Source organism: Anabrus simplex, chromosome 9, assembly GCF_040414725.1.
Source record: "Anabrus simplex isolate iqAnaSimp1 chromosome 9, ASM4041472v1, whole genome shotgun sequence".
In the NCBI taxonomy this organism is placed as follows: domain Eukaryota; kingdom Metazoa; phylum Arthropoda; class Insecta; order Orthoptera; family Tettigoniidae; genus Anabrus; species Anabrus simplex.
This window is the reverse complement of record NC_090273.1, coordinates 12241687-12256455: the sequence shown is the minus strand read 5'-3', so window position 1 is coordinate 12256455 and position 14769 is coordinate 12241687. Positions and strand designations below refer to the sequence as shown.

Sequence of the window (14769 nt, the reverse complement as noted above, 5' to 3'; positions counted from 1 at the left end):
ATTAAGGCACAGTCCCACCATGTGCCTGGTGTGAAACCATGGGAAACCATCTTTAGCGCTGCCGAGGTGGGACTCGAACCCACCATGTCCCGTATGCAAGCTCACACCTACGCGACCCTAACGGCACGGCCAACTCATTCGGTGGATATTGTTCTTAATGTAGTAAACAAAAAGTACTTATGGCAGAAGAAATACGCTGACAAACTAAATAGAGATTCTAAAAATAATTCAGCAAGACAGTATCCAATAGAATACCGTACACCGTAGGTGATCAAGCGATTAAAGATCGTTGGACTGGCATTAGAGTGCACCATGCTTACTTTAGACGAGGAAATTTCAGTTGATAAAGTAAAAGAATTAATACAGAAAGCACGAAAAAGAAAAGCAGTCAACATTCCGTCCGTCAACGACTATGGGATGATATATTTCCCTAACTTCCAAGATCACACTGTTCAAAACATACTTTACCTAGTCTAACTTGGGGAATGAAGCGGAAACTTCGACCGTACCAGCGATAAATCTCTTTACAGGTCAATGAAATGAACTTCCTCCGTTCCTGTCTCCAAAAGGCAAGGAAACAAAATAAAGAAGGAATATCCGGGTTGGACAAGTACGTAGGGAGCTGGATCCAAATACTAGCACAAGAGCATACTACGAAAGGATTGATGTTGGTAAGAGGACCACAGGGAGACCTCGTAATGGTTTGGGATTTTTTCAAAGACCTCGCAAAACGTGATTTAAATTGGCACCGAAAAAGTAAAACATCCACTGCGGATGGACAAGACGTACAGCAGAAGGCTCGTAAACACTCGCAGCCTGCTTGCTGGAGCGGAGAACTGGTTCCGGAAACGAGATCGGACTTTCAGCTTACGGTGATTGGTTATTATAACTTGTAGTTGTATGCAATGATAGCCACTACTTATTGTATACTCTGGCGAAGTCAACCTGTAATGATTATATACAGTAGTTCTGTATTATTATACGTTTAGTTAGCTTTGAGTAATTATTTATTAATTGTAACAATATCTAGGTTAAAATAGGTTTTGAGTTGTCGACTAGCACACAAAAACAGCAGTGCTAAAATCAACTGTTTCGAACTGGCAATACAGCAGTGGTTGTCAACCATGGCAGAATTATGCTCCGCGTAGAGGAACTTGAGCCCTCGCGAGATACGGCTGCGAAAATTGGGAAAATGCTGTGAAATTTCACCTCTTTCTTGTTATGTTACTGTTAGTTAGGTTTTCGTTCCTCCTCCACTTTCTTCTTGTGTTTCGGAGGGTGACAGAGAGCACTACAATGGAATCTTTGAGCCCGCCTTCAACAACAGCAAATAACCTACAGACAAAGTTTTTAGGTGTATTCGGTAAACTTTATGTTTATTTTTCTCAAGACAAAAACGACAATTTCTAGCTTTGTAGTGGTGCAGAAGAAGTCAAATAAGGGAGGAATTCCTGTATCCAAACAGCAAAACTAGCCCAAATCTTGTTGGTTCTACCACATGTGAATGCATATGACGACTTACATCAAGTTTAAAAAAGAGAAATTACCTGCAACTAGACAATGTGACTGACCTGTTGCGGGTAAAACTCGATGTACTGTACAATAGAAGAAAATGTGTTGCGTATCACATAATACGAGACAACAGATTGCACATATGAAGACATTTAATACAAGCATGCAGGATTATGTCAAGCTTGAAAATGAGCATGTCACTTCGATTAAAGATGATTAGCACAGAAACGGAAAAGAATATTCAGTATACCAATTATTATTAATATCAATGTCCATTTATGACGGAGTACAAGGCACTTGAACACCGAGGTGGTAGTTTAGTGGGTTCGAGCCGACTGATGGTTGTCCTGAAGATGGTTTTCCGCGGTTTTCTAATTTTATCGCCAGGCAAATCCTGCGGCTGTCACGGTCGCTTCTTTCCCAGTCTTAGCCCTACCCTGTCCCACTGTCGCCATAAGACCTATCTGTGTCGATGCGAGCCGGGCTGAGTGGCTCAGACGGTTGAGGCGCTGCCACCTGGGCAACTGTCCAAAATGCAGATCATTGAAGATTTATTTATTTATTTATTTATTTATTTATTTATTTATTTATTTATTTATTTATTTATTTATTTATTTATTTATTTATATATTTATTTATTGACCCCAACATGGCAGGTCCGATCCTGGCTCAGTCCGGTGGTATTTGAAGTTGCTCAAATACGTCAGCCTCGTTTTGGTAGATTTACTAGCACGTAAAAGAAAACCGTTAAAGTAGTTAGTGGAACGTAAAGCCAATAACATTATTATTATTATTATTATTATTATTATTATTATTATTATTATTATTATTATTATTATTATTATTATTATTATTATTATTATTATTATTATTATTATTATACAAGAGGAGTCAGCTGGGATGTCGTCTTGAGAGAAGAGTGGTACATGGATAGACAGAAGTGGAGAGAGCTCGTAAACCACACCCGGGCAACTGGAGTGGAAAACTGATGATGATGGTGATGATGATGGTGATGATGATGATGATGATGATGATGATTATTATTATTATTATTATTATTATTATTATTATTATTATTATTATTATTATTATTATTATTATTATTATTATTATTATTAATAGATTTATGAACCTACACTCGTTTGTCCCAAAACCAGTGAAATAATTGTGTCCAGTTTATTATCAAATAGCGGAATGTAACGGAATTTCCTCCGACTCGTAGCAATGTTTTTTTCTTTCTTCATTGGCAACACTCCAAAACTGATTATCGGCATTACTCTCGCGACCCCCTGTAGGTGGGGGCGGTAGAATAACACCCACGATATCCCCTGCCTGTCGTAAAAGGCGACTAATAGGGGCCTTAGGGGCTCTCAACTTGGGAGTGTGGTTTGGCGACCACATGGCCCTTAGCTGAGTCCTGGCATTACCTTCACTTACTTGTGCCAGGCTACTCACTTTTATCTATCCTATCCGCCCTCCCTTGGTCAACTCTTGTTCTTTTCCGACCCCACCGGTATTAGGTTTGCGAATCCTAGGGAGTCTTTCATTTTCACGCCCTCTTGGCCCGTGTCTTTCTTTGGCCGATATCTTCATTTTTCGAAGTGTCCCATCCCTTCAATTTCTTCTCACTGATTAGTGTTATAGTATATAGAGACTGGTTGCCTAGTTGTATTTCATCTTAAAACAACCACCACCATTACTCTCGCGCCGTATCTGTCATTTTGTCTTCGATGAATATAGTATTATAGCAACGGCAATGTCAGTGACTAGGCACTGGTGTGGCATCCCCACTGCATTTGATGTGAAATGTTACTTGTTCATATATTATTTGGGGCTACAAACAATATACTTTGTGTAAAGGTAGTGTCACAGTACTTGTCTAGAATTAGTGAAGGACGCTCATCAACGACGAAGTCATCGTGACCCGGAATATATAATAGTCACGTAATTCTATTCATGGTTCCAGTTTTGGATTGCGAGGCTGTAGAAGTGACTAATAAAACTGAAGTGCATAATACTAGAAGTGTCTGAACGATACTCGTATTTATAGTCTTGAAACAGCGAAAATAACTTTCGAATACACGAAACAAACCAACAACACCCATATTTTCAACCGAGGAAAGGGCACGAAGATTGGAGCTCTAAAGAAGTACTGGGAGGAGCGCAAAGCCCGAAAAATCCCTTCAAAGAGACCTGAACGATGGCCTGACTAAAGTGATCCTATGCGGTCATAAAAGAAGAAGAAGAAGAAGTATACAAAGCATAGGCATATCAACTGATATGTGCTTTAATGTGGAAATTCGTCACAATCAGAATGACGCACATGCGATAAACTGATATAACTTGAAAACAATATTCCCTCACCCATGGTAAATAGTGCAAGTATCGAGCTCGAATTATTATTATTATTATTATTATTATTATTATTATTATTATTATTATTACTACTACTGGTAATGTATAGCTATGAAGTGTTTACATCCATTTAGTATTAGTTTTATTATTTTTACATCATATGTACATACGATGCGATCGCGTTGTTTGTGAGGTTATGTCATGAAACATGCATTATATATAGACATTTATATTAGTTCAATTAATGTAAGAACCTGTATATAATTTATTCTTGCCTGTATATATAATTTGTAATGCACTACAAAATTGCGAACCACACTGTAACATCCAGAATGGTATTGGTATACAAGAACGATGGAGAATATTCTGTACACTATATCTATGTATTAAGCACTCTAGAATTTTTAAGAAGGTATTTTTTGTAACGTATCTTTCTAGAAGCCTGACCGGGCATATATATAAGGAGGCAATCTTGACGGTAGAGACGAGTTATTGTTTAGTAGAGTTATGGTGTAGCAGGAGTATACTTGTGACATGCAGTGGTTGCAGTCTCCATGTTGCAGTGATAGGCAGTTGTTAAAATGGCGGCTTTGTTGATGTGTGTATTTTGCTAGTGACAGCAGTGATTAAAGTTATGTGTGTGTTTAATTTGTAAATAGATGTGAATAAATAACTGTACCAACTGACAGCATTTCGTGTGCGTCTTTATGGGTAAGTTAACTGGCGACCGTGACGAGGACGTAAGAATTTACGAGTGAATACGAGTGTAGTAGATCAAAATGCACGTGATACTAGACAATATGTCACTGAAATAATTCAAGGACGAACTCACCAACAGAAATCTCCCGACGAACGGGAAAAAATCACTACAGACGCGGCTACGGGAAGATCTCGTGGATAAAGGAGAAGATCCCGAAAAAATTCTTCGAAGTTGACGAAGATTCGTAGACAGAAGAAGGGGTAAATATAACGGAAATGTGTTCTAACTTAACGACCACGATGCAAGCACTAAATAACCACATTTCAGACGTAAATGACAAACTTTCAGGGGAAATTTTTCAAGCTAACTCAGTTTTAGCCGAACAGATAGCACAAGTGTACACACAGGTTTACAGTGTAGAACAGGGCCTAGAATCGAAAATTTCAACCGTAAATGACAAAATTGCATCGCAAATTAGTGACGTCACCGATCGATTAACGCAGCAGATATCGGACATCAGGTCAAAACTGCGACAGGTTGACCAGTTCGATAGTAGAGTAAGCCAGCTGGATGGGGATATCTTGGACCTCAAGGAGGGTGTGGAAATGCAGGTTTCCGGCATAAAATAACAGGTTGAGAGGAGGATTTCTAACATCGAGGGAAATTTTGAAAGCCGTATCTCTGCCGTCGAGGGAAATCTTGGGAGCCGCATATCTGCTGTTGAAGGAAGTTTAGAAAACCGGTTTTCGACCATCAAGGGAAATATGCAGAATGTAAGGGAAAACATCCTTCACGCAGTAGAAGATAGATTAACGCAAACAGGACGTATCACCACACCTCTAACCCCCTCAAACCTAACCGGCAATACAGCACACCTAGACCCGAAGGTGATTATAGAGAGCCTACCAAAATACCACGGGCGACTGGAGGAGAACCCGATTAGATTCGTCGAGGGAACGGTCAACCTATTAGGAAGGACTAATTTACCAGAGGACATCTTCGTGCAACTCACATCGCGATCAAAGGGGAAAGCGCTAGTTGGTGGAACAATTTGAAGGGTTTAAATCTAAACTGGATGGACTTCAAGAGGGAATCCCTCGCTAGGATTAATTCCGAAGGGGTGAAGAGCTCCGTGAAAAGGAAGCTACTGACTGAGGCACAGCCCACTGGCATGAGAGCTAGTTCCTACGAAACACTGCATTTTATTACTTTTTAGGATATACAGAAATGCGTCAAATTACTGAGCTCATCAATATATTAATATTGCTTTTTCATTTCACTTTGATATCAAGCTTCCTGTATTTTTCAGCAAAAGTTATTTATACCCTCTGCAGACTTTTATACCGCTGTCTGCACCACATCGCAGTACTAGCGCGTATTTAAAATTGTGGAATAACACGTTCCCATGTATTGCAAAACCTTCATATTTAAACTCGCTAATTATAATGTTTTAATCTGGCATCTCATTAGTGCGCTACCGGCGGTTTCCTTGGTGGTGCTGTTTGAGGATTCAGCCAGCCTCCGGGATGACGGTTTAATTAACAATTCTTGCTGCGTGATGACTCCCTAATTTCAGGCCGTTGTAACTCATGAGAGAACGTATACCTGTACGCGCCAAATTTCCCGTTCGGACTTGATGGGGGCACTGGAGACGTGAAGGACGATCCTGACACGCCACCAGGATGAAGTCAGATAAGCACGGCGAGAGGTCATCTGGCAGTCTCTTGTCTTTAATGACGAATCACTTTCCTTTCCTACTTGTTTAACGTCGCACTAACGCATCGAAGGTTTTCGGCGATGGAATGATGGTAAAGGGCTACCATCATTTGTCTGTTGTGAAAATGGGGAACCACGGAAAACCTTCTTCAGGGATGTCGACGGTGGAATTCGAACTCACTATCTCTCACAGCTGCGGGCCCTTAACTGCACGGCCGACTCGCTCGGTGATCACACTTTTCTTTGGGAGAGTATTTTCCCTAAGAGAGTTTGGATGACCTCGGGTGAGCACTCTATTCCCTACCTCACGTCCTGCAACTGGAGAGCTGTCCCCTGTAGTGAGAGGTTTCACTGACTGTAGACTAGTGATAAACAGTTTTCATGGAAACATTATATGCAGAATACGTTATAACAATGAAAGGACCGAGCGAGTTGGCCGTGCGGTCAGGGTTGTGCAGCTGTGAGCTTTCATTCGGATGATAGTGCGTTCAAACCCCACAGTCGACAGCCGTGAATATGGTTTTCCATTTTCAGACCAGGCTGTACCTTAATTAAGGCCACGGACTCTTCCTTCCCACTCCGAGCCTTTTCCTATCCCATCGTCGCCATAAGACCTATCTGTGTCAGTGCGATATAAAGCAAATTGTAAAAAAAAAAGCGAACACAGCACGAACTGACGACTCTCGACTGATCAAAAAAATCTTCTTCATCATTAACGGAACCCGACAAACCAAATTACGATGACCTTGCAGAAATTAATATTGGCCCACTGGCAACTACACGGACCACATTCAGACAGAAAATCAGTTCACGTAAGTTTACATCCAAGAACCCAACAGCCAGCAACTTGAAACTCAAATATGCTTGGACACAAGAGAGAAGACAAGCCTATAGCGAAAGGATGAGGAAGTTTTGGGAAGATAAGAAGAAGAAGTTCAGTGATAAATAATGGTTCTACGTACCCCTTAGAGGACACAACGCATTGTATGTGTAAAATAACAATGAAGCTAATCAAATGCGCAAATAAAACATTCTATCTACAATATTTTATAACCGTTATCTGACTTGACTCACTCCCTTTTAGAGGAACTTTCGCTTATGTGAAGTATTTGCTACCAAGTTGGAACGTTATTGTTTTATTCATATTATCTAACTATTAACAATGTGTATATAATACTCGTATATTACTGCAACTACATCTAATAGACAGCAATCACTTGCCCTAACAGTGTTTAGAAATGCCATACATAAACGGGCTTATATTCCACACTTTGAAATTCCACTCACCAATGAATGGTTTATGGTGACCATGACGAAGGCAGAGTGCACGCTATCCGGATGTCACTTCTGATCAACAAGACGTATTCTACGTTAAAATCCCGCAGGCTACATTTCCTGGTGGAGTGTCCAGGACCCAGCGGTCCAGTCATGTTTACGTCATGAATCAACACTTCCTTTCCTCGTCTGGTCGCCTGAATATTTGTGGGACCAAATGAGACGCCAATTTCCTTGTATCGAAGTGTTCGCGGTTTGAAGCATAATTTCAAACAAATTAGGCAAATCCGCCGTAAGATCGCATACAACGTCTGTTGGATTCCATACCCGGCTATATGACGCACGCAGTCATTCTGCAGGATATTGTCCTCACTCAATCACTTCTTCCGCTTGCCTGCAGCAACACATTAATAACAGTTCGTTTGAATCTAACGGTTCCGTTTTGGTGCGTACATTTTTACGTCAGTTAGTATATTTCCTTGATGGTGGTGATTACTGGTTTAAGAGGAAGTAAAACTGGATAACCATCCTCTGTAAACACTAATCAGGGAAGGAAAAGGAAGAGGTCCAATCCTTCAAAAAGGAAGTTATCGGCAAAAGGAAGGTAAATGCCACGAAGGGCGGAAAATGAAATACTCCCTAGGCTTCGTAAAGCTAATATCGTCCGGGTCGGAAGAGAACAAGAGTTGACCAAAGGAGGTCGGATAGGAGGATTAGAGTGAGGAGACTGGCATAATCACAATGCCAGGTTCAGCTAGCGCCCGTGGTTACTAGCCATACTCCCAATTTGAGAGCCCCTGGGGCCCCTTTTAGTTGCTTCGTACGACAGGCAGGGAATACGGTGGATGTTTTTTCCGTGTTGATGTAGAGACTCGCTTCGAGCAAGTTCGATTAAGGAGACTTTTCAGCTGATTTAAAGCAATTTTCCACATTATTTCTCTACGAGCGAAGGGCAATACAGTACCCTACTGTGTAGCTTTGGAACAATTGGACGAGAATATGGTATAATATGTTTCTCGGAACAACTTTGAATAACGAGCCTCTTTTCCCCTCTATGAGTCATACAACATACAAATAATATATTATTTCTACAATAAATGACGTTAAATGGCAAACTTCCAAGAGAAAAGCTGGTATAGGTTTATAATACTCTGCCTCATTCCAATATCCACCATAAAGTAGAGATGTGAGCTCAGAGAATGTGCGAATAGACAATTAGAGTTTGTCAGTATCAATGGTATAAATGAGGATCGACTAAAGAAAGGGTAGGCGTGGAAATTAAATACAGTCAATTCAGAAGACAAGAAGAGTTGATACAGGAAGTTGAGTAGGAAGATGAAAAACAGGAGTGGAAGTAATGTCAGACTCAGCGTGACAGAGGGTAAACAGTGGAATTCTGCAATGATAAGACAGCTGTAACCAACAGTGTGTGTGATCATTACTTGGTTTGACGAACGCGAGTTGCTAGCACTACTACTACTACGCCGTCTCCCAAGTCAGATTTATATTGGAAAAGGCGATTCGCGATGAAGGTGAAAGGAACTATCCCAGGTTTCGCCTTGGTGCAGGTGAATGGAAAACCACAGAAAACCATTCTCGGGACAACCGACGGTGGGGACCAGCCGTGGTCACTTGTGGGTCGAGACGCCCGATTTTAGAATTGCTACATACCAGGCGGAGGCTTACAAGGGGAGGCCACATCTATGGAATTTCGTTCAAATTCTGAGGGGCTGATCTACGACAAAAATAAACAGACACGTCTCATATGATTTGGGCGATTGGCCCTTGTTTAAGGAGAAAATGGTCTGCTTACATGTGAATGGTCTAGTTGTCTCGATATCGTGGCGCGCGAAGCCTCATTTTTACTTTTCTTTAATCTATTTGATTGTTTTTGTCCATGTAAACAATAAAATGTGGATATGAAATATATATTGATTTTGCGACACAGATAGGTCTTATGGAGACGATTGGACAGGCAAGGGCTACGAGTGGGAAGAAAGCGGCCGTGGCCTTCATGAAAGTACAGCCCCAACATTTGGCTGGTGTAAAAATGGGAAAACACGGTAAACCACGTTCAGGACTGTCGATAATGGGTTTCGAACCCACTATCTCTGAATGCAAGCTCACAGCTGCGTGAACCAAACCACGCAGCCAACTCGCTCGCTACATTAAATATAAGCTGTATCATAAACTCGTTTACAATCGTGGCTTGACGAATCTGTCTTCTTCACTACTATCACTACACATTTCATTCTACTATTAAACTGAAATTTTGTTTAAAGGTTTTATTCACAGGCAATACGCTTATTTCACACCACTATGTTGTGTTTGATACATTAACAAGTTCTTTGAAATCATTTAAGAACATGCTAGGTAAGCAACTGACAGGGAATTTGCCACAGCTCTATGTGCAGATCAATGATTGATTGATTGATTGATTGATTGATTGATTAATCTTCACTTTGTGTATTATTACTAGTTTACCGTATCATTTCTTGGCAATTTCATAAATCACTTTCATTTCTCGTGGAATAATTCATTGCGTGATAACATTGAGAGATATGGCGTATCGATCCACGATCTTCAAACAAATTAATCTAAACATTTTATAGCCCACGTGGACAAAAGTAATGAAAGACAGAAGGTAAAGAAAAAGTAGAAAAGAACTGTCGGCAATCCTCGAACTCAAGACGTCTGCATGGAACTCTGAGCTGCTGTTAAATTTAAAGGGCCATTTCCTCGTTAAGTAAGGGTCAATGGCACAAACTCTGGAACACGCAGATCAACCTCCCAAAGTTTGAACGAATAGCAATGGCCTCCGCTTGTTATAGTAAAATTAATGTAATTACAAAAACTGACATTGTAGGTCTTCACACTGATGAACAGTAAATTCGTTCTTATACTTGGTGACACAAGATTGTAACTCAGTTCCCAACAGTCTTGTATAACATACCGTAAAACTCTCAAGTACAAAACATGAAATAAACGTATTAGCTGTTAAGAATTTTGTTGTGAATAAAACTTCAAAAACAGAATAAAACAGATGTGTAATGGGAGCGCTGAAGAAGACAGTTAAGACAAGGTTGTATTTCTTTATAAAGACAAACAAAACTTAATGAAGTTTCGTATTTCTTTCTTCGACTTATTCGCTGCCATAAAGACGTGTCTCAAAATGATTGAAACATAATTATTATGTTTAAAGAACATTCTAAATATGTTTCCTAAGGGAGTATTTCCATTATATGTGATGTTTCTGCTCTTAAAATGAATACATTTCATTCATATCTGGAATATCAGAGTAAATAATGCTATTTTGTCTCTACTGAAAAGTTTAAGATTAACACCAAGTCCTCGCAGCAAGGGAGTTCTGACACTACAGTCATAGTACTCACATGTTCGCCGACTGTGCCGCATCATTCACCTGCTCCTGCGTCTGCAGTTGGCTCTTGAGGTCTGTGATTATCCCTTGAAGTCGCTCGACAGTGGCTGCCTTGAGAGAAGCTCCTTCCTCCATTGCCTTCACCTGGAACACATTGCAGAAATAAGCTCCTTTGAGATAAACCTTTGAACAGAATAGGTCGACATGTTTTTGTGTTAAAGTTGTGGTGGTAATTGTTGTCTTAACAAGAAGTACAGCCAAGTCTTCTACCGCTTTTCGGGTCGCGGGTCGAACTGTGCCCCACGTGTGAATTTGGACCTGCTTTATGGACGGACCAACCCCATGTGTATTCACTATTGCGTGTTTCCGTAGTGTGGTGAGTTGTCTGGAAAGTGACAACGATCTCTATCAACAAATTAAATGTAAATATAAACATACAATATATCCAACTATGAACTTTGGATGTATGTGTCGTCTGCATCATCATTTCATTCTCATCATGACACGCAGGTCACCTAATGGTGTCAAATCTAAAGACCTGCACCTGGCGAGCCAAACATGTCCCCGGACACTCCCGGCACTAAAAGCCATACGCCATTTTATTTGCCTACAGTCCTAACATTAAAAGTAGCGTTCTGACTGCTAGCGCAGGAAGCAGAGTTGTCTCACTCCTACATTCTTTTCTCTTTCTCGCGCTCGTGTTCATACAGACCACTGTATTGTGTTGTAGAGTGTGACAAAGGTTTGGCAACTCCAAGCAACTCCAGATGGAAAATATGTACGTCTCAATGGCGACCGCAGTAGGTCTGTCCACGTTTCCATGGCAACGATATCCCTACTCCCTTCCCTCCAGCCAGGTAGGCAGTGAACGGACCGGTGGTGGTGGTGGTGGTGATTATTGTTTTAAGAGGAAGTACAACTAGGCAACCATCTTCTATATAACACTAATCAGAGGCAGTGAACGGACCCTCCCTGCGCTGTCATCAGGCAACATCTACAGTAAAAGTCTTATTCTAATGAACGGCAGCGAATTTTCAGTGCTGAAAAACTGACAACATACTGTGAACTAATCAAGATATTATTTATTAAATTATTATTCTTCGTGTCCTTTTAACGTAGAATACAATTTTTCGGAGGACCTGCCTGGTGAATTGCGATCCACGCACAGTGTTATCACCATCCATGAGCTCTGCTGTGTTCATTGCTACCATAAACCATTGACTGTGAAAAATAAGCCTATTTGTAAATTACATGTTTCCTTGATCTATTTGTGCATATTAAACAATGTTAGGGTAAAGAATAATTCTCTGTTACAGTAAAATAGTAGTAATAATCATAAACACACTGTAAATAGTTACGTAATATGAATAACGTCCGAGCTAAATCCATTGCTAGTTGACAAGTGAAAGCTCCTCTAAAAAAAGGAGAGGGAAGTGGAATGGTCAAATATTATAAATAACATTTTTCATTTACATGTTCATTTATTTTCTTTATTATAAAAGTCCGACTCGTTGGCTAAATGGTCAGCGTACTGGTCTTCGGTTTCGAGGCTCCCGGGTTCGATTCCCGGCCGGGTCGGGGATTTTAACCTTCATTGGTTAATTCCAATGGCCCGGAGGCTGAGTGTTTGTGCTGTCCCCAACATCTCTGCAACTCACACACCACACATAACACGCAGTTACATGGCAGATGCCGCCCACCTTCATCGGAGGGTCTGCCTTACAAGGGTTGCACACGGCTAGAAATAGCCACACGAAATTATATTGTTATAAAAACGTATTCTGCGCATAATATTTACATGATATGTATTGTTCCAGTTTTAAGGCCGGATGTCCTTGTTGACGCCAAGCTGTATGAAGAGAGATGTGTATTAAAATGTGCACAAACACCCAGAGCCGGGGCCCTACAAGCAATATTTTAGTGGAAGTAGTAACCTATGAAGTTCCCCTGGGTTTGCTTGTCCAGCCCACTGTGAACTTTTCACTATCCAACGTGTGGCGGTTGTTTGTTAGCATTTAGTGATGTGTATATTGCAACAAAGGCGTTCTCGTCCGATAGCGGTCTAGATGCTGTGAAAGTGGTGAGGTGGATTTTCATGAAACGAGATTCGTTTAGGATAAGGGCGAGTAGGATCTGATCTATATGAGTTTTTAAAAATCAGCAAAAGGAATGCTTCAGAGGGGCCTAAAACACAAAACTCGAGACATCTCTCTTGCGGTTGATTTTACAGGAAAGCTGCTCATGACAAAACTGATTTTAGAATATCACTTGCAAACTTTTTTGTCCTATACCCTTTTCTGATGCAGTGAAAAATAAGAGAAGCGCCAATGGCAGTCGTGTGAAAATTCAAGTCCAAGAGCCGGACATCATACCGGGAATGTTTTAAATGCTTTGTACATCTGTATGTTCTTTTTTAATATTACCCTGATGCCTGGTTTTTATGCTGGAAGGAAGAGATCAAATCAGAGCATAAACAGTACAAACAAGTGCCACAGAGAGCCATGTCGCGACAGGGAGACGTGTCTCAGAATCACACCAGCAACAGGAGGTGCTGACAAAATGTACAGTGCACATGCTAACACGGGTACAACAACTAATTCAATGTATTCTAGTAGACCTAGTAGTAGTAAACATAATAAAAATACCGAAAAATTGCATTTCATGAGTGATTTTAAAAATTCCCCCACCCCCTCACCGACGAAATTCTGCTTACGCCACTGGTACGGACATAAACTTGGAAAAGGAGTAAAGGAAGATAATGAATAACAATGTGAAACAAAGGATGCAGTCGAACGAAGGAAGATGGTGCAGTAAATAAGGGAATGAAGTCCTGATGACCCAAACAAAAGTAACAACGAAAGAAGAAAAAGAAGAACTCTATAATCTCAATAATATTAATAGTATATTGGTAATTTTACAAACTCGTGTTACAGGAGATTGGGAAGGCTATACGTTCCTTAAGATCGGTCTCTTCCATCGGCTGCTCGGTTTTGAGGAAGCTAGCACAGAATACCTAGCTAAGGCCAGAGATATCTAATAAAACTTAACTTGGTGGTCATATTTACTTCAGAAGAAGACATTCACAAATCCCCTTTCAGTCGCCTTTTACTACAGGTAGAGGATAACGCCCCCACCCACCGGGGGAGATGGTTCCCTCCTCATTTCGGAGGTGATTCCCATCACCTTCCTGATGGATGACGTCGTTATGGCCACCATCGCTAGATGACACCTAACTGTGATGAATGAACATTTCCAGTCGGCAAGGCTCAGCGTTGATGGACTTAGTTCACGAATATCTCTATTACAGACCGTCCTACAAAAATGTACGAGACATGATAATAAATTGTAGTTTATATAACCTTTTGTTATATGTCATTTTTAGATTTAGCAGAAATTTTTCAGGAGATATTCGGAATTTTGAGAAAAAAAATAATAATTACGATATTATTGCTCGGAAACGTGAAATATCGTAAAGTGTATCTTGTTCACCTCGTTTCTTTTTGATATGCCTAGTGTCACAGTTTCGAGAAATTCTCTTAAGCCGTAATTTAAAAAAACAGACAGAACGTACTTTCCACTTATGTACACCTAATTCGACACAAAATCAGACACGAATATTTTACAAAATCAAGTTTCTCTGTGTCCTGTCCTCGTTAAAAAAGTGTTAAGTAAACTGCCACAAGAGACGTGCGAGGTTTCGAAAGACGGAAAACACTCCATTTATTCCAGGTGGTTTCCAAATCTTCCTGATTACCTTGCCGGACGTTTTGTCACGTCACCAGTTCTAGAAGGCACCTCCGGCTGCCCTCTTATCACGAGATCCGGGTTAGAT

The 14769-nt window shown here is 40.6% G+C and overlaps 1 protein-coding gene across 1 annotated transcript in view; it reads right to left on the bottom strand.

Moving 5' to 3' along the window:
* The window catches only part of LOC136880949 (cingulin), a 139684-nt gene that overhangs the window by 15128 nt on the left and 109787 nt on the right, over positions 1–14769 (bottom strand). Inside the window, exon 5 of the mRNA XM_067153488.2 lies at positions 10951–11081. Within this exon, the coding sequence (XP_067009589.1) occupies positions 10951–11081 (131 nt within the window). The remainder of the gene's footprint in view (positions 1–10950; positions 11082–14769) is intronic.